This window comes from Dicentrarchus labrax, unplaced genomic scaffold, assembly GCF_905237075.1.
Source record: "Dicentrarchus labrax unplaced genomic scaffold, dlabrax2021, whole genome shotgun sequence".
Lineage (NCBI taxonomy): Eukaryota > Metazoa > Chordata > Actinopteri > Moronidae > Dicentrarchus > Dicentrarchus labrax.
Genome location: NW_026136703.1, coordinates 2,465,952 through 2,486,283, shown reverse-complemented (window position 1 = coordinate 2,486,283; position 20,332 = coordinate 2,465,952). Strand labels below are relative to the sequence as shown.

Here is a 20,332-nt window from a genome sequence, read left to right as displayed (position 1 = left end):
TGCTCATGGTGGTACTGTTGGGTCTCTGTAAATAATGTTATAAAGAGTTCGGTCTAGACCTGCTCTATTGGCACTATACAAATAAAATTGAATTGAACTGAATTGAATTAATTTATGGAGGCTAGCAGGAAAGTAAAATAACTAGTAGTGTAACTAATTACTGTTTGCCAAGATTACTCTTTTGAAAAGAGTAACAACTAATGAGTGATTAAAAATTACATTTCATGTAAATTATTTTTATTTTATATTTACATATTTTATGACATTACAACTGGTTTACAAATCTTCCAGTGCACACCATGATACTAGGATTGACATTATTTAATCAATATATTACATTAAAAACAAAAAGGAGCGAACTATGTATTTCACATGTTGCTTAATCAGAGTCCCTCTGTGCTCGATTGCCATCAGGAGAGCCTTTAAAGCTGCAGTAACTTTTATAAAAAATAACTTTTTGTCATATTTGCTGGAACTTTCACTATATCCTGACAGTAGTACATGAAACAGATAATCTGTGGCTATAATCTAATGGCATTTGTAAGAATCCACTGTGCCTGAATGAAAACAACCAATCAGAGCCAAGAAAGTAAAAGACACTTTGGGTTGGAGGCTTGAAGATAATTGATTGTTGAGTCTCATTCCCAGTGTTGGTATCTGATGACCTGGGAATGACAATCAACTATCTTTCTTTGCGCTGATTGGTTGTTTTTCTTCAGGCCCGGTGGGTTCTTGCATATGCCATTAGAGCTCTAGGAGGAGCTAGAGGAACCTGATTTTTTCCACAGATTATCTGTCTGATGTCAGGATATAGTGAAAGTTTCAGCAAATATGACAAAAGGTTATTCTTTTATAAAAGTTACCTACTGCAGCTTTGACTGGTTAGGTGCTGACCAATAGGCTCACATTCCCCAATACAAATACACTTCAAAACATCAACAATAATAGGCAATAACAACTATAATTCTATCACACAACATTAGACATAAATATTGCATTCTATTTCCATAGGACTATAAGCTGCAGTTAGTGTCAGAGCACAAAAGCTGACAATTCCAGATGTAGGATGCATACATTTCAATAAGATACCATAATTGAGCACAAAACACTTGAATTTCCTCAAATTAAGATATGTATCAAAAACTAGTAGAAAAAAGTAGAAAAAATACAAGAAATATATTAGAAGAAAGAGGGTACTATACAAAATACACAATAGTACATATCAGAAGTAGCAGGAGGTGAATGTATTTATAGAATAACTATTAAATATACCTTAATAAGGTATGTAGCTTAATCTTTATTTTGAATTCTTATAGCTGCTTTATGTTCAGCTATTCTCAGTTTAAGATTACACTTTGTCTGGTAACTAATATTTTTTGAGGGGGTAACTGTAATATTAATGAAATGTATTAGTAATTAGCTACCCTACTAGTTACTGGGGGAAGTATATTATTACTGTAATCTATGTATGCACTTCTTATTTATTTGTTTATTTATTTGGCTGTTTTTTTTTTACAACTTTTAGGGGCAAAACAAGAGGGGAGGCAGCTGCCACTCTTTTTGCCGCCCGCTGTAAACAAAGGTGATATGAGTTTTTAAATATTAAAGCAAAAGTGAAAAATTCTCCATTAGTTTCCTCCAGTATTAATAACGTCTGAGTTTTCTGCATTCTCATTTGTCTTCAGCTTCTGAAGCTCCTCCTCCAGCGCGCTTATTCGCTGCTGTAGCTCCTTTCTGTCCTGCTGGGCTCTCAGCTCCGTCTGATGCTCCACCTCCATGAGCTTCCTCTCATACCAACGCTCCAGCTGAGTTGATACCGTCTCAAAGAAACGCTGAGTCACCTGACAGAAAGGAAACGACACGTTTGAAGTGGAAGTTTTAAGATCAGTTTGAGTTCAGATTTTTACCACAGCTTCTTAATGAAATAGTTCAACTTAAAGTCTTAAAGAAAAGTGTTTTTTGGAGCATGTTTGCTTGACTGACAAGTGCAGTCCAAGCCTGTCCTGGCTGCTGTGGTGACCAGTTACCCATGAGTACGCTCACCTCTTTGGCATGCAGATTGTTCCTCTCTTGGCTAAATGTGGGCTCAGTGGGACGGTCGATAAAGAACTCCAGAGTCCTGGTGCTCTCAGTGTGTATCCCTGCATGGTTGTGGGTGCTCATCAGCTCTCCATAGTGTGTCCTGTACTGTTCCTGATGTTGGATGAGTCTGGGTCCCGGGTCGCTGATGCTGGACTGGCTGCAGCTGCTTGAGAAGCCCTCCCCACACAGTGGCACCATTGCTCCTGTGGGACTGTCCTTCACTCCCGAGCCCAGCAGGAGGTCTGAAGGGGTTTTGGTAGGCAGAGGGAACAGGGCTGTGTTCTCATAGTCATCTGATAGGAGAGAAATAACTAGAGAATGTATACAGTAAACACTTTACATTGAGGTACAAATAGTCACCATTAACTAGTTGTCCCATGGCATGCATATTATTTGCACTTGGACTTGGCCAATGGTCTGGTCAAATATTCTACTTGGTGTCTTTTTTTTCTGAAGTAGCTTCCTTCTTCAAAACAAAAAATAAAAGATTGATGATGCTTAATTTTGAAATTAAATGCAGTCTCATGATTCTACATTTTCATTCTGATTCATACAGGACATTATCTCTATCCGTGGTTCTATCTATGCTCCGTTGATCTGATGGGTTGAAGTTGGCCTGTGATAGACGGGGATAGACAGATGGTTCATCCAATCAACTGCCAAGTATTTTTTTAAATGGCCTGCCACTGAATGTAATGTAGGCTGTTCTTGGACATACCTGGTGACCTGTCCACTTTCATTTCAAAGTATGTCCTGCTCCCCAGCTGCTCTTGCTTGGGGCCTCCCAGACTGTTGGTAGATTTGGATGGCAAGATGTTGACATAGGTAGCCAGTGAAGTGCTGCTGTCTCCAGATACCACAGAAAGCAAGGGGAGTGACTCCAGGTCAGTGTCTGCCACAGACTGCTCCACAGACGGTGAAGGGAGGAGTTTGTAATACTGGGCTTTGGCTGGGACTTGAACATCCATGTCCTTCAGCTGGGACATACACCACCTCTTCAATTCATTACTCACCGCTGCCTGCTTGAGACGAAAGCTCATATTCATCAGACCTTACAAGGACCACTGTGTATGATTTAGTTTTTAAAGATAAAAGTCAGAAAATCTAAGATTTAAGTATTACATGTTAAATGTTTGCACTACATAGTGGACCAATCTTTTTGGTACAACACAAATGAGTGAGAAATGCAAGCTGTTACAGGTCCGGCCACCATAGTTTCTCCTTTGTGCTTGGAAAGGGAGGGTGACGTGAGTGCAATCTAAAACTACACCACTAGATGCCACTGGGGTGGCTGTGACTCAGAGGAAGAGTAGGTCGTCTACTAATCGGAAGGTTGTTGGTTTGATCACCAGCTCCTCCCGCCACATGTTGAAGTATCCTTGAGCAAAATACTGAGACCCGAAGTGCTCCCGTTGCTGTGTGTGAAGTTGGCCTGCGATAAACGGTGATAAACAGATGGTTCATCCAATCACCTGGCAAGTATTTTTTTAAATGGCCTGCCCTTTTCCAAACAGTTTCCAATGAAGACATGAGTAATAAGTCATAGATCTATCACTGAACAGTAATTCTAGATGGCTGTATGTGTACAATTCTAAGATTATTCTCAGTCCACAGATCCCTTGAAGATTTTAAGGTGTTTTTAATTATATTTTATAAAAGGAAGTGGGAAGTTGCATCCAAGCCAAAATAATCTTTTTTCTCATAATCAGAGTATGAATGTATAATTTCTTCCCAGTTATGGTCAATTATGACCACTCAAAGCACTTTCAGACTACATGCCACATTGACCCATTCACACACATTGATGCAGACAGAAAATTTCATGCATTCATGCAAACAGAAGCATAATTCACACACATTCCTACATCCGTACACAGCATCTGGAGCAATTTGGGGTTCAGTATCTTGCTCACTTTGATATACAGTGGGAGAAGCCAGCAGCCAACCTTCTGATTAGTGGATGACCTACTCTACCCCCTGAGACACAGCCACCACACTACCATCATGAAGGTTCAACATGTAATAAAACATAAAAATACAACATAAAATAAGACCATCCCATGTGTTCTGTGTGCTGTAAATTATAAGAGGTACCTGTGTCATCAGGGTTTCCTCTCTTCCCTGGGCAATTCTCTGCTCGGTCCTGTACATTATGTTCTTCCTCTCTGCTGCTGCTCTTTCCTGATTCAGCATGTCCAACACTTTAATCTGCCCATGCCAAAGTGTAGACAAATCAGATTGTAAAAAAATATTTTGGAACTTTCTGGCATGAAAATTAAAAAAAGAAATTTGCATTTGACCTGGCATAAAAAAATAAAAAAAAAGAGCCAAACTAAACTTCAGTGCAGTGATAGTGCCCCCTACATGGATTTTCTCCAACAGGTGTGTTTGGTACCTACTTAACATATTGCTACTGTCAGTCTTACAAAAATGTAAGGACAATTCATAGTTCAAGTTCGGCTTTAAAGACAACAAAATACAGACAACCAGTAGGTTTACTCAAAGAATGGAAATTGGTATCAAACTTTAAAAACACAAATAAACTGAACCATCAGCTTAAGACACTGAAGGTGTATAAACAAACTGTATAAGCCATGATCTGTAAGCTGAGCAAGTGGAAGCACACCTGGTGTCTGTTCCTGCGGTCCATTTGGCCCAGCCTACTGTTGACTTGCTCCTGGACGTTCAGGATGTGCAGCTTCATCTCCTCCTGTGTGAATTGCAGTTGGCCCTCTAGCTTCTTGAGCAGGGGCCTACAATGGCATCCATCGGCTGGTGCCTAAAGAGAATGGTCACAAGCACATTCAGCAGGATTGCACCCTGTTAATGGTAATGGTAAATGGACCTGTACTTGTATAGTCTTCCGACCACTCAAAGCGCTTTTACACTTTTACACTACGTGTCACATTCACCCTTTCACACACATTCACTCAGTGATGGCAAAGTCCATCGAACAGAAACTAACATTCATTCACAGGGAGCAATTTGGGGTTCAGTATCTTGCTCAAGGATACTTCGACATGTGGCACCAGGGGCTGGGGATCGAACCCACAACCTTCCGATTTAGGAACGACCTGCTCTGCCCCTGAGCCACAGCCACCCCCTGGTTCAACGTTTCTAGCAAATGTGCTCAATGTAAAGTTTTAGAAACAAGATTTTCTCAAACTCCACTCCTAACATTGTGGTTTTTAAGTTCATTGACTATTTAAAGCTACAGTAGGTCGTTTTTATAAAAATATTTTTTGTCATATTTGCTGACTCAGCACTCAGCACTGAACCACCTTCAAGCCACCATCCCAAACCCTCTTTCTATCTCTCTTGGCTCTGATTGGTTGTTTTCCTTCAGGCCCAGTGGATTCTTGCAAATACCATTGGGAGCACTAGGAGGAGCCAGAGGAACCTGATTGTTTCACAGATTGTCTCATGTTCTACTGTCAGAACATTTCAGAAAACTTCAGCAAATATGACAAAAGCATATTTTTTATAAAAATTACCTACTGCAGCTGTAACCCTCTCTGGAACCTTCAGATTTATAAATGAATCGCTGAGAATAACAATTGCTTTATGTAAAATGTTTGTAGTTTAAAAAATAAAACTCATCAATAACCTGTCTAATGTTGCCATCCTTATCACGGTACAGTGTGTAAAGTTGATAGGTTTTTCCATTCTTAGCAGAACTGTCTTCACCATTATCACAGAGCAGATCCCTCTTAATGTTGAGGTCATTCTTGCCTTTTCTCAGATCATCTCCATTCCAAGCCTACAAAGGAGGAAAAGTAACATGAAGTAAAAGTAACAACAAAATGCTGCTGTCAAGAATCCCTCATGATCATTCATTCATTCTGCAACTAACTCTTTCCTGACAGTTTCTCCACCCACTTGCTCACCTGCTTCCCATTCCATCTGATTACCTCAGTAGCATGTACACTAGCCCACTCCCACTAGTCCTTTGCCAGATTGTCCTTTGCATTGAGCATTCCAGCCTTCCAAGATGCCTGCTCCTCAGCCTGTTTTCTGGACTTTGATTCTTGGCTTTGATTTCTGCCTGTTTTTTGGATTAAAGACACTGGACTTTGCTCTTACCTACTTACTGCTGTTCTGTGCTATCCCCATTACATTACAACCTGGCTAGGATTAACCCAGCCAACTCTGAGTTAGTAGGGCACAAGCTGCCTGGGAATCCTGGGATGCACAAACCTTTTTTTTTTATCTAGAACTGCAGTTCCATGACAAACCCCCTGGATGTCATCTAGCATTCACTGTAAAACATAGACTGTCATCCTATCAATAAAACCTAACTCCAATGAACCATTGAAATTATTACTTACTTAGTGAACTGCAATGTGTGCAGTATTTTAAGTATTAGTGATATCATTCCAGTTTGTCCCACTGACACATATGCTGCATATGACTGATGTACTTGTCCGTTGTTGACCTACCTGTTCCTTGGCTCTCCGCTTGTGGTGGTTGTAGGGGCTGCTGGTGGCCGCTGGGTTCTTGTGGTAAAGCTGCTGCTGCTGCTTCTGCTGTTGGTGAGGACCCACCTTGACGGCAGTTCTGCTCTCCGTGTGTTCACTGCTGGGGGTTTCCTCCACCACAGAACTGCTGTCCTCCTCCGGACACATAGACAGGACGTACAGCATGGAATTCAAGTCAAATGCAAAATAAAAACTGTATTCAGTGAAACAATGATAGCAAAAGCTGAAATTTTAAGGATCTGACCTAATGCGACTAACTAATCCTCTTACCTCCATGTGCTATAAAGACTGACTCTTTTTGTATTTCCTTACCTTGTTTGGTAGAATGTCTACCCTGGTGACAGACTGGGTCCGGCGCTCAGCTGTCAGTCTCTCTCTTTGTTTCCTTATTGTTCTTCCTCGCATGAAGCGATGAACCTAAAGACAATTATAAAAGCCGCTATGGTTACATAGCCCAAGGAACACTTCTGTCCAATCCTTCCTACATCCAGTATATGGTCAAACCATGCACCCCAGCCCGTCCACCACACTCTTTCATTTGTTTCCACACTCCGTCACTATAAAAAGGGCCCAGCTACTGCTCAACAAAACCCAGACAGTTTTTTGTCCTGGCTCCACAATTGTGGAATGGGCTTCCTGTTTATATCAGGACAGCAGAAACTGTACACATGTTAGCTAAGTTGATGAAGTTCATGTGCTGGTTACAATGGTTGTATCCTCATGGTTGAACGCACTTATTGTAAGCTCCTCACAAAGTTGGGTTGAGCAAGAACTCGGCTGAAACAAGTATCTGGTACAGATAATGTTCTTTTTACGAGTTTCATCAGAGTAAAATGTTAATATCTGTACTCAACTGCACTACTGTTAATGTAATATAGCAACGTTTATTAAAAAAAACTTTAAAATGGTTCTCTAGCTCTTGTGATCACAAACATTGCTCTGACGCTCAATTCTGAGGCTAAAGTAGTTTAAAAAAATAGTTAAACCTAAGATACAAACCACATTCTTGACACCCCAGTGTTTTGGTTTAAAGCAGTGATCTCAAACTGCCAGCCTAGGGGCCCTTTCTGGCCCTCCAAGTTTTTTTTTCTAGATATTGCATATCAATTTAAACTTTCTTTTAATGGCAAAGGTCAAAGGTTCCTGCTAATGTGTGCAAAGAGAACAAGTTTCCGACCTCCTTTTGTTGTTTGGCTGATATAAAATGACAATATACAAATGTAGAGAAACTGTTGTCTTTATTCAAGACATTCCTCTTTGATAAAGCTTATAGTTAGGGCTGGATCAGGTGAGTCCTGAACCATCCCTTAGTTATGCTGCTATAGGCCTAGACTATCGGGGGATTTCCCATGGTGCACTGAGCTCCTCCCTTCCTCTCTCTTTCTGCACTCATTCATGTCCCATTAATGTATGTTACTAACTTCACTTCTTCCCCGGAGTTCTTGTGCTTTCTCGTCTCGCAGGTTCTCATGGATCCTGGTGGAGCCTCCTGCCATGGTCCTGCTAGATTGCCATTGCCAATACTGTTGTTGCTGTGCACCTGTCTGTCTGTCTCTCGCTCTCTCTCTCTCTCTCACCCCAACTGGTCGAGACAGACGACCACCCACCTAGAGCCGGAGGATCTGTCCTAGGTTTCTGCCTTTTAACAGGCAGTTTTTCCTTGCCCTTGTCGCCAAGGTGTTGCTCATGGTGGTACTGTTGGGTCTCTGTAATTAATGTTATAAAGAGTTTGGTCTAGACCTGCTCTATTTGAAAAGTGTCCTGAGATAACTTCTGTTATGAATTGGCGCTATACAAATAAAATTGAATTGAAAATCAATTATTGTAAGTATGATGTTAGTAATGGAAATATTTCCAGAATATTGCGTTTTTTTGTAGAACTTGAATGTTGAAGTGCGCCTCCTATACCAGCAGAGCATACCAGAGACCCCTGGTTTAAGTTTATATCTAATACAAAAATATGAACTAATGAAATCTAGGATATGTTTTTAATGCAGACACCAACCTGAGGAGCTCTGGCCAACAGAAGTGCCACATCTTTGTGGTTGTTATCTCTGGCCTTGTCAAGGGCTGTTTTACCTGCCTGGAAGTGAAGAGTAGATCATGAACAAGAAAAAAAAACACACTGACATTCATATGACCCATAGCAAAACTGTAATGCAATAGTTGCCTTGTATTCTACTGTCAGAAAGGTGCTTTGAAGGAGCTCTGCAGTATCTACATTTTGCATGAAAAATAACTGATGATGTCATAAGGGTTATCTCAGCTTGGGTTGAAGCAATGTTGGAGTGTTTTCAGTGTTTTACTCATATTGGGACCTAAAGTCTGGCTATTTTGGCCTCAGCTACACAGAGTTTGGCCATTCATTTTGCTCTGTCTCTTGTTAGTCCCCCAATTGTATGACAGCACAATACTAAACTGTTGGAGTACCTCTTTCATTGTAATAAACGCTGTACACTGTGCATTTTCACTGTTGTCTGCTGGGTTAAACAGGTTAAGATTAACTTTGAAAGGGCCAATAAGTCAGATTTTAATGAAATCCTGACATATAGTGTGAAAACAATTAGTAATACCAGACTGCTTTTGGCAACATCAGTGTTAAGAAGCACACATGCTTTCTAGTAAAAACAAAAACAAACAACAAAACACATTGAGAGCGTGAAAGCTGTGAGGACTGATGGTACCAATGACTTGGTGGTGGTGTTCCATTGTCTCACAGAGCCAAACAGAGAAATAGAGAAGGACATGAGAGTACATAAAGCATATTATTGCTATGAGCACCACTTGTTATTGCATCTAAAAGGTGATGAGGTAAAATTAGGCAAATTGTGAACCTAAACATCCAGCTTGTAGATGGATGGTTGTATTGTAGGAACTTACATGGTTTCTGATTGTCCCATCAGTCCCTGCCTCCAGTAGGAGCTGAACTGTCTTCTTATGGTTCAGAGCAGCAGCCACATGGAGAGCTGTGTCCCCTCCCTACAGGCACAGACACATAGACAGCACAGTATGTTTGTTTAGCTGCAGTTTCCACTCTGGTGGAATTGAGTCAGGAAATTCACAGAAAGAACTGTGTATTATTTTTTTCAATGTGCAGTAGTTCAGGTGAAGATGCAACACAGTATAATTTCTCTACAAGTAAACACACAGTTCAGCAAGTATAGCAAATCAATAAAGTTTCTAATAATAAATTAATATTTATCTTTTTATTATCTAGATGGTGCAGTTGGTAACTACACTCAAACATAAATATATTATACATATACACGTAACACACACATATGTAACACATTAATGTAAATTAAGAAGCAGGATAAATCAAGCCTGGCTCTGACACACTGTACCTGGTTCCTCTCTGTCACAGTGCACAGTGAATTCAGCAGGATCTTCACCAAGGACAGGTTGTTGTAGCGAGCAGCCACATGCAAACACGTGTCCCCCCTCTGCAACCAAAACACAGCTCTTAGTGTCACGTTTTATCAGAGAGATTCCATGCTGAGTGATGTATCCATATGAAACTATTCCCTGTTCAACAGTTTATGGTCCCTTGCCTCAGTCGTGTCATAGTGGACAGTCTACTATTTTTGTAATCCTTCTGTCTCTGAGGCGAGCTCAGTGCATTGTGGGATGCTGGGGGACTCACATTGTTCTTGGTGTCTGGTGTGGCCCCTCCGAGCAGCAGGAGGCGAGCAGTCTGAGCGTGTGCGTTCTGACAGGCCAGGTGCAGCGCGGTGTTTCCTGCCTGAATCAACATAATAAAGAGTAAATGCAGCCCTGCAGCCTTCCATGTTAAACTGTAAGGTGAGCGCCCCCTGCTGGTTCCTTTTGCCTATTGGATCATATTAAGCATGTTCGAAAGAATCTTGGTGTCTGGTTTTACACTCCCAGTATGTTTTAGAATTGTTTTAAAGATTGTACTGATTACTTTTAAGACTCTACATGGTCTCTCCCCCTGCTATATTTCAAACCTTTCAATACCGTACACACCGGCTCTACCTTGAGAACCTCAGGCACAGGTCTGATGTCTGTTCCAGAGGCCTGGCTGAAAACTAAAGGGGAGAGAGTGTTTGCAGCACTTTTAAGTCCTGTCTACAAACAAACTTTTAACAGGGAGCCTACACAGATTTTACTTGAATTTTAATTTTCATTATCTTTTACTTCCTAAATGTCCACAACCAGACACAAAAATATATTACCAGAGGTGGGGCCAAGTCATTGTTTTACAAGTCTCTAGTCAAGTCCCAAACAAGTTATAATGTGCCACATTCACTAAATATGATGTGATTTTAACAACAAAATAGTCATATATTAAAGTTATGTAATGTTAATTCTTCATGATTCTTTACTACAACTTTGGATGCTGTCAGATTGGTACAGCCAAGAAAGATATAAAGACACTGGGGGTTGGTGGCTGGAAGATAGTTGATTGTTGAGTCTCATTCCCAGCAGGGTAAGTATTGTATTTTTTTTCCAGTTCAGTTTCTAAAATGAATTTGCTCATTTCAGTTTAGTTTGTATGTTTTTTAATTATTATAAAAGGGGTGGTCTTTTCAGCCAAGTTTTGAAAAAGTTCAGAACAGATAGTACAATGCAAACACACATCAACATATGCCCCAGTGTCTCCTCAGGATTGTTGTGTTTGACCAAATTGACAAACAAAGTTAGTTTTCTTTTTTCTTTTAAAGTCTAGTTGTTGTTTATTTCAGTTAACTAAAATGTTTTTCCACATCTGGTTTTAGTTTTTAGTTTAGTTGTATTTAACTATAATAATAACTCTGATTCATATGTCGTATTATTGCTATTATTATTATTATATTATTATTATTATTATTATTATTATTATCCTACCTTGTTCCCGATGTGTACATCAGCTTTCGCCTTGACCAGCAGTTTGACACACTGAGTGAAACCATGCCAGGACACTTCATGCAGCGCAGTGTTGCCGTCCTCAAACAGATATTGGACACAGTATACACATCACAAACCGTTGTCATTTTATCAACCACACAAACTGAGAATGAGTAAATGAATTTTGCAGTGCATTGTGGGTGTATGACAGTGTCCACCACTCACTCTGTCTTGCAGGTCCAGAGCACAGCCTCCCTGAATCAGAGCAGCCACGGCATCACTGTTCCCCACCATGGCAGCCCGGTGCAGGGCCGTCTGGTGACCCTGGCGTGATGAAGAAGGTGCGTTGACCACTGCCTGCCCGCTCATGACTGCTGACACACACACACACACACACACACACACACACACACACACACACACACACACATTCATAGGTCTGTACCTGTACAGTATATGCAAGCATTTTCACAAAACCTGTCAATAAAACAATAGAAGATCATTTTAGTTAGATAATAAAAATAACACCTCTGTTCTATAGCTGTGTTTCCACCGCAGGAACTTTCCCCTATTTTAACACCCAAAGAGTGCCTGGTTACTAGTTATTAGTTTTATAAAAGTACAGGAACTTTGGGGGTGGGGCTTGCAGCACTGAACACTCCTTCCATTCCATTTCAGCATATTTAAAAGTTCTGCAGACGCAAATCAGTTTGTTTTTGTTCATTGTGTTTCAACACATCGGCATGTAGTAACAGAAGAAAGCATACAACTGATGTCATCTTTTTTTATATGCCAGTAGACTAATTTGCCTAATCTTGCCTAACAGATTGGAGGAACCTTTTAGTTCCATGAAAAGTATTTGATAATTCATGATTTGATCTTGAAGTTTTAAATTTGAGGAACATCAAAAAACACATATTTTAGAGTTTAGAGTAATTATTTAGAGTAATTATAGTGAATGGATTATTAAATCTGTGGGCCAAAGAAATCTATTCATGTATATGCTGCAACACTGCCCTTATTTAGTGTTTAATGTTCAATCTTCACTCCCACTGATAATATGTTTCTCTTGCTTTACATAAATTACAATTGCCAATATCTAGCGGTGTATTTGCAGTTTGCAAATCACTCGTTTCTCCCTCCTCTTCCAAGCGTAATGTGAATGCCCCCTGTGTAGGTACATTGATTTTATTTTTTTATTCCTAGCAAATGAAACTATAAATGTTCAATATTGTCTGGCACACTTAGCACATTGTTGGCTCCCTCGCTAAAAACCACTGACCTGAATTCTCATGCTGACTGTCCTGCTCCTTTAATGTTAAGCATCTGACCCAGATGACAAAGGATTTCATGTCAGTGCTGCAGTATTTGAGCTCAGATTATGTTCTAACCATCAACCTTTAATCTTTGTCGGATTATTAAGTGTCTTGAACCCAAAGCATGTGTACATAATGCTGAAACACTTGCTAGCTACCTTGAGATGTGTTATAATATAGATTAATGTCTGTACATGTCTGTGTACTAGTTCACACACCTACACATCAAACACATCAACATCACACTGCAGCAGCAATGAACTGTGCAAAAGAGAGATTTCATTACTAAACTCTACATCCATACTTGCTTTTACATTTACATAATTTTATAAATGCATTTAAAGGACAAATCAGAACAATGACCCTTTCATTCACAGTTGGATCACAGACTGTAAGCGTGAATGCGTTTGGAGCCTGCATCAGAAACCTCTCATCTCAGCTCTTTTCATTCAGATTGGACAATTAAAGGAATTGTGCTTTCAGGCCAGCATTATCTGATCTTTACTGAGGGTCAAAGGTAAGCCTCTGGCTTAGTGGAAATTACATTTTAGCCTAGCTTAGCATAAATACTGGAAGCAGGGGGGAAAACAGTACGTAATTTGAACAGAAAAAATACACCTAGCAACACCTCTAAGGCTTATCTATCCGTCTATCTGTCTATCATTGCATTACTAGATTTGCTTCAGTTTCATTTTGTGTACTTGGAATTATTTTATGCAAAAATGTCAAAATGTCAAAATAAAACAATGTAAGGCAGCACAATGCAGTCAATAAAGAAGGGTTATAATGTTATAATGGATTCTTTGTGGCAGAACAATGAAAAAAGATCCTTCAAAGATAGTGATACATATAATAATGTTACCTGTTAGTGTGCCTGAAGAAAAAGAGTTGATTCTGAGATGAAGTCTTTTGGTTGCATTAGAGCTCTGCTCTATTAGCTCTTTAGTTGTTTTTTACATGCAGGACGAGGCTGTTTAGCAGAGACTGAAGGCTCTGTTAGTATAGTTTGTGTTCAGGTCTTCAAAGTTTACATCTTATATACTAATCAAAACTTTAAAAACAACAACATTAATTTAGTTTTCTTCATAGAAATTAACAAATGCTGAGATGTAGGCCTACTGAACATTTCTTTAAAAAGTTGTCTTATACCCCTTAAAATCTAGAAGGCCTTGCAGCCATCTGTGAAGCTTTGCCGACCCCTAGTGGTGTTGGGACCTTCAGGTTGGGAATGAGCGCATTTAGTTTGATGAGCTGCATGAAGAGTTTTAAAAAAGTATACTCAGTACAGAGAAATAAGGGTTGGTACTTGAATAATAAACCCTGTCATGTCATGTAAATGCCTAATTAAAGGCTAGTAAAATAATATACTAATTACATACATTAAAATATGTTCAAACGTGAAGCTATACACTCAAAAGACAACAGATCTTAATAAAAGAAGTCAGTTAACATAAACAAATCCTCCAAAAAATGTCCCTCATAAACCTAACTCAAAAATGAACTGTTGAAGCAACTCAGTTGTTCTGAGTGCACTTAAATGTGTGCAGTATTTTAAGTATCGGTGACATAATTCCAGTTTGTTCCACTGACTCATTTTCTTTAAATACATTGTGTTTCTTTAAGTGATTTAACATCATTATAAAAATGTAAGCATAAAGGATTTAGCAATTTTTGTTTTGTTATTTCTTTTCATTATCATCATCATCATCATCATCACAAACCCAAGTATGCATCCAAATACTGTTTAATGATCGCTCCAAGTGTAAAGACTTGATGTTCGTCACATAAAAAAACCCACCGAAAATGTACTTGCTACCATTTTGAATCAATTAATTATACACTTTTATCGTATGTCAGCTGTTTAGACAGGTAATAATTTGCTTTAGTGGAAGAAAAGATAAATCCGTTCACACATTTTAAATAAGTTTGGAGAAATGCTGCATATGAGTGTAACTTCATTTAACAGTTAACAGTACAGTAAACAGAATTTACCTAAGTTACCATAACAATGAGAGAGAGTTAGAGTTACTTCTACTCAAATCAAATATATTTTATGCTGACATTGTTTGAGTTAATAAACCTAAACAGTTTAAGGCAATCAAGCAACAGTTTGTGTTGATCTAACTCATCAGGTTTTACAGTGTATAATTTGTTGCTGCATTTTTCAGTGTTATTATTGATGTTTCATGAGGCTGGCTTTTGTTAAAATGTAAGTTTAATTATAGGTTCTCACAGAAAAGAAGGGCATTGTCCAGTTCCACATGTTTTACCTTATCCTTCATAGAGCCTGCAGACTTCAGTCAGTCGCTGCTGTAGCCGAAAGGAGCATCCATGCAAAATCCAAACAAGCCTTTAAAAATAGTTGGTAGCTGGGTTTGTAGTGTGTAAGAGGATGATACAGCAACAGCAACAGCAACAGCAGGCCGGCTACTCAGTGTGTGAAGATGTGCTGAGAGGACGGCAGCTGTTGTAGTGCACTACAGCTTAGAGAGAGAGAGAGAGAGAGAGAGAGAGAGAGACAGAGAATGGGTTTCGTACATATAGCTACGATAATACCTTTAGCCCTTCATCTACACATGCACACAGCCATGTAAAAAGCTTTAATCATGTTTATGACCAGTTCATCTGTGATGTCAAATTACAAAAAAGTGTCAGCTGACATCCAGCTCATCTGGGGAATAGCGTGCTTTGAACCTCTACTACTACCACTACTACTACTACTACTACTACACACACACACACACACACACACACACACACACTTGTTTTTGCCCCTCAGGAGGCCCACCAGTTTTTTGCTCATTTATGGGGTCCACCCTTTCCAGTGGTTCTACACTGCTGTAAAAAATCAGGTAAGATAAAAAAAAATCCCAATCACTTCAATTTAACAAAATTTTAAACTTTTGTCTCCATCGAACAGAAACTAACATTCATACACATTCACACACCGATGCATGGCATTGGGAGCAATTTGGGGTTCAGTATCTTGCTCAAGGATACTTCGACATGTGGCACCAGGAGCTTGGGGATCGAAGCCACAACCTTCTGATTAAGGAACGACCCGCTCTGCCTCTGAGTCATTACTGCTGACGGTTATAAAGTCCCGTCACCGCACCTAATTATAATTTCCCAAACACGGATGTTTAGCAAACTGCGATTAAAAGAGCATTTCATGAGATGACTGGGTTTTCTGACGTGATCGGTGCAACCATACGGCTGGTTGTAGCCTACACATATGTGCGTCTGAAGCCTCCATCCACCACGCTTGTAATCAGTCATTTCTTACAGTTGGAATTCATTTTCATGTTGGTGCCGTTAGTTACAGTAAATCAGCAGCAAAGGAGTTGTGTGTTTCTTCATAAATAAAACTATACAAAAGATATTAGACTAATATTTTCTTCATTGAGTGATGCAAGTCTGTGAAAGTTTGGGTTATCTATACAAATAGTCTCACTGAATCAGAGGATTCTGAGTGGTTAATTGTCGAGTCCATATTTATATCATAATACAGTTTGTTTCTTCAGTAACCTGTGGTGGATATCAGACAACTGATGTTTGGCCAATATAAAAGTTGATAATGCGATTACATGGATTGTGGGCTGTCAAACAGCCTATTGTAAAGCAATCATGTCCACTAAATATATGTAGTTTAATATAATTCAGCACTAAATATTTTATGTTTCAATTTGATTTCCAATTGTGTGGCCCTTCACATACTTTATCGGAGTCAGTATGGCCCACTGGAAAAAAAAATTGCCCAGCCCTGGTCTAACACATGACACCAAGTAAGACCCCCCCCTCCAGAGATCAAGTTTGCCGATCGCCTACTTCTCTGGTTGTAAAAGACCGCACTATAGCAATACACTGCAGTCTATTTCTCCACCAGCCAACCGCCATCAAAAAAGCCACTCATAGCCACAAATAATGCTCAGGTCAGCACCAAACTTCATCAACAGTACAAACAGGGTCCCAGCACATAATACGAGGCATCAAAACACCTGCTAGCTTGGCCTGGTTTCTATTGAAAAGAGACGAAAACAACTCACACACTCCTTCTGTGATTCAGTCAGGATGGATGGATGGATATAGATCTATCTATCGATCTATCGATCTATCTATGTCTGTATATGTATATTGTCGCACAATAGGTCTTATTCCCTTCCTGGGTAGGAAGCTCTTTTAGGTGTATTAAGAATTCAGAGACATGCTTTTATTCAATGATATGATGACCAATAGACTATTTTCATTAAAAGCAAGGTAAAAGACCTTAAAAATAATTGAGTGGCACTGGTCCAAAAGAGGATGCAAGTCCCAAAGCTTACCTCTCTTTCTTGCAGACCCACACTGGTTTAGGACTTGTGATGTGGAGGTACATTCTTGCAGGGATGACATGGTGACCTCATCTTCTGACCCCTGTTCTCCTGGCATACTGACATCTAGACACAGAAATAACTTTATTAAAAAATACAAGACATAAAATATGAAGAAACTGTCAGTACAGTGATTATTTTATTGTAATTTATAAAATAATTTAGTATATGGCATTTGTGTCTCTTAAAGACCCCTCCAATCATCCTTTTTAGCTATTTTAAAGCGTTCTCAGCTTCTTCTGCAGAGCGCCAGTAGCTCATTAGCAATGCGCCTCTGAGTCGTGGGTGGAGATGTCACTGCTCTGCACCCTCCACCCGTTTGCACAGAACACTCCCATGCTGCTGAGAGCTCGGTCTTTACGATAGGTTGAAGGTTGAAGCCCTGCAGCCCCTCCGTCACAGGTTGTTGCGTCACAATCCCAGTCTGCCTCAAACTGCCAGTTTGCGTCTGCCTTTGGTTCACAGCATTTTTTTTTTTTTTTAACTTATTTTTTATTGGGTTTTCAGTGACAACATTTCAGTATATACAGCTTAGCCAGCTGTAGACAACAATTGTACACATTATATCCAAATTAAGATTACAAGCAAGTAAGACAAACAAACAAAAATGATACAAAAACAAATACAAATACAAATATCCACTCCATATTAAATACATTAAATATATTAAAACAAATATACACATTCAGGCATTCATATATACACAAGCACATACAAATAAGCAATCAGGAAACCAGCAGGGCTTACACTAAACATCGTGAGGCACTGTGTGGATTATGTAAAAAAGGTAGTAGAGGGGGAAGGCTAACCAGTCTTATTGTATTAATAAAGACACGACGGGACTCCACCGCTTAGTAAAGATGGACTTTTGGAGCCTTAATAAATATATAATGTGCTCCATCAGATAGAGGTCCCGTACAGTGGCGGCTGGCCAATAGAGGGCGCTAGGGCGCCGCCCCCCTTGAGCCACAAAAAAATAAAATTAAAATAAAAAATTAAATAATAATAATAATAATGATAATAATAATGATAAAAATATCAGTATGTCAATATTTGTGTGTTTGAAATATGGAATGCATCCAGTAATATGTGTAAAATATGATAGAAAATCCTATTGGCAACCTTTCCTCTGCCTGTCTGAAGCCTCATCAGCTCTGGCCGATAGAGAAAGCGCCCCCAGGAGGCGGGTCTATGTAGCAGTTAAGCCAATTGCTAATTTAAGATATGAATGTATGACATAAAATTCAGCCAATCAGCGTCCTTAAGATTGTGTTAAGTTTTGTGGGGCTTTTGAGTTGGCCTTGCGTGGGCATGACGAGACTAACTCGGACTCCTCGGACAACCCCGGCATTTTCCGGGGCTTGGTGGATTTTGTTGCCTCCCTTGACAGTGTGCTGGAGGAGCACCTGAACACAGCTACCTTTTTTAAGGGCAGTCACAAGACGATACAGAACCAGCTGTTGGACTGCATGCTGTCAGTGCTCAAGGATTACATCCTGGAGGAAGTAAAGAGTGCTGATTTTATCGCCATTCAAGCCGACGAGACGACTGACGTTTCCACCCACTGCCAGCTGGTGCTTGTGCTACACTACATCGATGCTAACAGTAACATCCAAGAGCGGTTTTTCGAGTTCATTACCATCCAGAACGCAACCGCCGACACCATCGCTACAGCGCTGCTGGAGAGGCTCAGCACCATACTCTCACATGGACAAAAGGCCAAACTTATTGCCCAGGCTTACGACGGAGCAAGTGTGATGAGGGGAGCCACCGGCGGAGTGCAGCGTAAAATAGTGGATGTGTACGAAAATGCACACTACGTCCACTGCTATGCACATCAGCTGAACCTCATCATGCAGCAGGCTACTTCATGCATCCCCAGGATCGGCACTTTCTTTTCCGACCTTGCAGGATTTTCTGCTTTCTTCTCCAGGTCTACCAAGCGAACCACCGTGCTTGACCAAGTGGTTGCCCATAGACTCCCCAGAGCCTCTACAACACGGTGGAACTTCCACAGTCGCGCTGTAAACACTGTGTACGAGCACAAGGATGACCTCCTAACGTGTTTCCAGACCATCAGAGACTCTGGGAACTTTGACCCCCCGACTGTCAGAGAGGCTGGGGGCTTTGTGAGGATGCTCGAAGACGAGGCTTTCTGTTTTTTCCTGGCACTGTTCCACAAGATCATGCCAAATGTGGACATGCTTTTCAGCCAGCTGCAGAAGAGGAACATCGACCCTGTCTTCATTAAAGAACTTGTCCAGAGGTTCACAGACAGCATGCTAACGATCAGGTAAATAACTATATTTACTATTGGCTGATAAAGCTGTTGTTGTTAGAAAGATGAATAGCTCACTTCCAACAGTGTAAAAGCCTAAATGTGTCTTGTCATCAAAGTGAGTGATTATAGAGCACATCACAATTATATTTGTTTTAGTATTTTAAAAGGAAAGAGAAGACACAATCAGACTTGGATAATAATGCAGGAAAGTATTACACAGTTAATTATGACAGTTAATAACAGGCTTATTCAGAGGCCTAGTTGTTATTGAAGATTGAAGATTAACTTTATTGTCATTTAGACTATCACTTACAAAGGACAAGTGCACAGGAGAACAAAATTATGTTGCATCCCTCTCACAAATGTAATAGAAAACTGCTAAAAAACGTAATAACATAAGTTAATTATGTACATCACAAGTTAAAAGCAGTTACTAGACATATTGTGTGTGTGTGTGTGTGTGTGTGTGTGTGTGTGTGTATATACGATATGTCTAGTAACTGCTTTTAACCTGTGATGTACATAATTAACAGTCAGTCAGTGGATGTGCGTGTGTGTGTTGAGGGGGGGTTACAGTGGGTTAAGAAGTCTGATGGCAAGTTATCAAATTAAACTTTATTTTTTGGACCCAGGGCCTCCATTCCCTCTTTGTGTGGGGACAGCGCATCTGACGAGCAGCAGCAGCCCATAAAGCGATGGAGGATGCTGGGACCAGGAGAACAACAGAGGCTGGCTACAGAGGTAAGTTGTGATGTAATTGTCAGTGTTTCCCCTAGAACTTTATTTCAGGCCTGGTAGTATGTAGCCAAAACCAAAAACCCTGAACAATCAGCTCCTTAGTTATCATATACTTGACTTGGACATAGGCATGTGTTCAGTCAGGATCACTTGCATCAAAATAGCTTTATTGCAAATTAAAGCTGATGATGTATCTTTTACAGGTATGTGATACCATCC

At 40.0% G+C, this 20,332-nt stretch overlaps 1 protein-coding gene across 1 annotated transcript in view; it reads right to left on the bottom strand.

Moving 5' to 3' along the window:
- Positions 1 to 220: 220 nt before the first annotated feature.
- The window catches only part of ankrd6a (ankyrin repeat domain 6a), a 32,271-nt gene continuing 12,159 nt past the window's right edge, over positions 221 to 20,332 (bottom strand). The window contains exons 5-20 of the mRNA XM_051383761.1: positions 17,047 to 17,160; positions 14,995 to 15,207; positions 11,634 to 11,779; positions 11,409 to 11,507; positions 10,204 to 10,302; positions 9,905 to 10,003; positions 9,441 to 9,539; positions 8,566 to 8,643; positions 6,873 to 6,977; positions 6,522 to 6,695; positions 5,690 to 5,842; positions 4,709 to 4,861; positions 4,177 to 4,290; positions 2,801 to 3,104; positions 2,044 to 2,375; positions 221 to 1,841 (exon numbers count right to left, since the gene is read on the bottom strand). Coding sequence (XP_051239721.1) covers positions 1,629 to 1,841; positions 2,044 to 2,375; positions 2,801 to 3,104; positions 4,177 to 4,290; positions 4,709 to 4,861; positions 5,690 to 5,842; positions 6,522 to 6,695; positions 6,873 to 6,977; positions 8,566 to 8,643; positions 9,441 to 9,539; positions 9,905 to 10,003; positions 10,204 to 10,302; positions 11,409 to 11,507; positions 11,634 to 11,777 — 2,166 coding nt within the window. The 5' untranslated portion in view covers positions 11,778 to 11,779; positions 14,995 to 15,207; positions 17,047 to 17,160 and the 3' untranslated portion in view covers positions 221 to 1,628. The remainder of the gene's footprint in view (positions 1,842 to 2,043; positions 2,376 to 2,800; positions 3,105 to 4,176; positions 4,291 to 4,708; positions 4,862 to 5,689; positions 5,843 to 6,521; positions 6,696 to 6,872; positions 6,978 to 8,565; positions 8,644 to 9,440; positions 9,540 to 9,904; positions 10,004 to 10,203; positions 10,303 to 11,408; positions 11,508 to 11,633; positions 11,780 to 14,994; positions 15,208 to 17,046; positions 17,161 to 20,332) is intronic.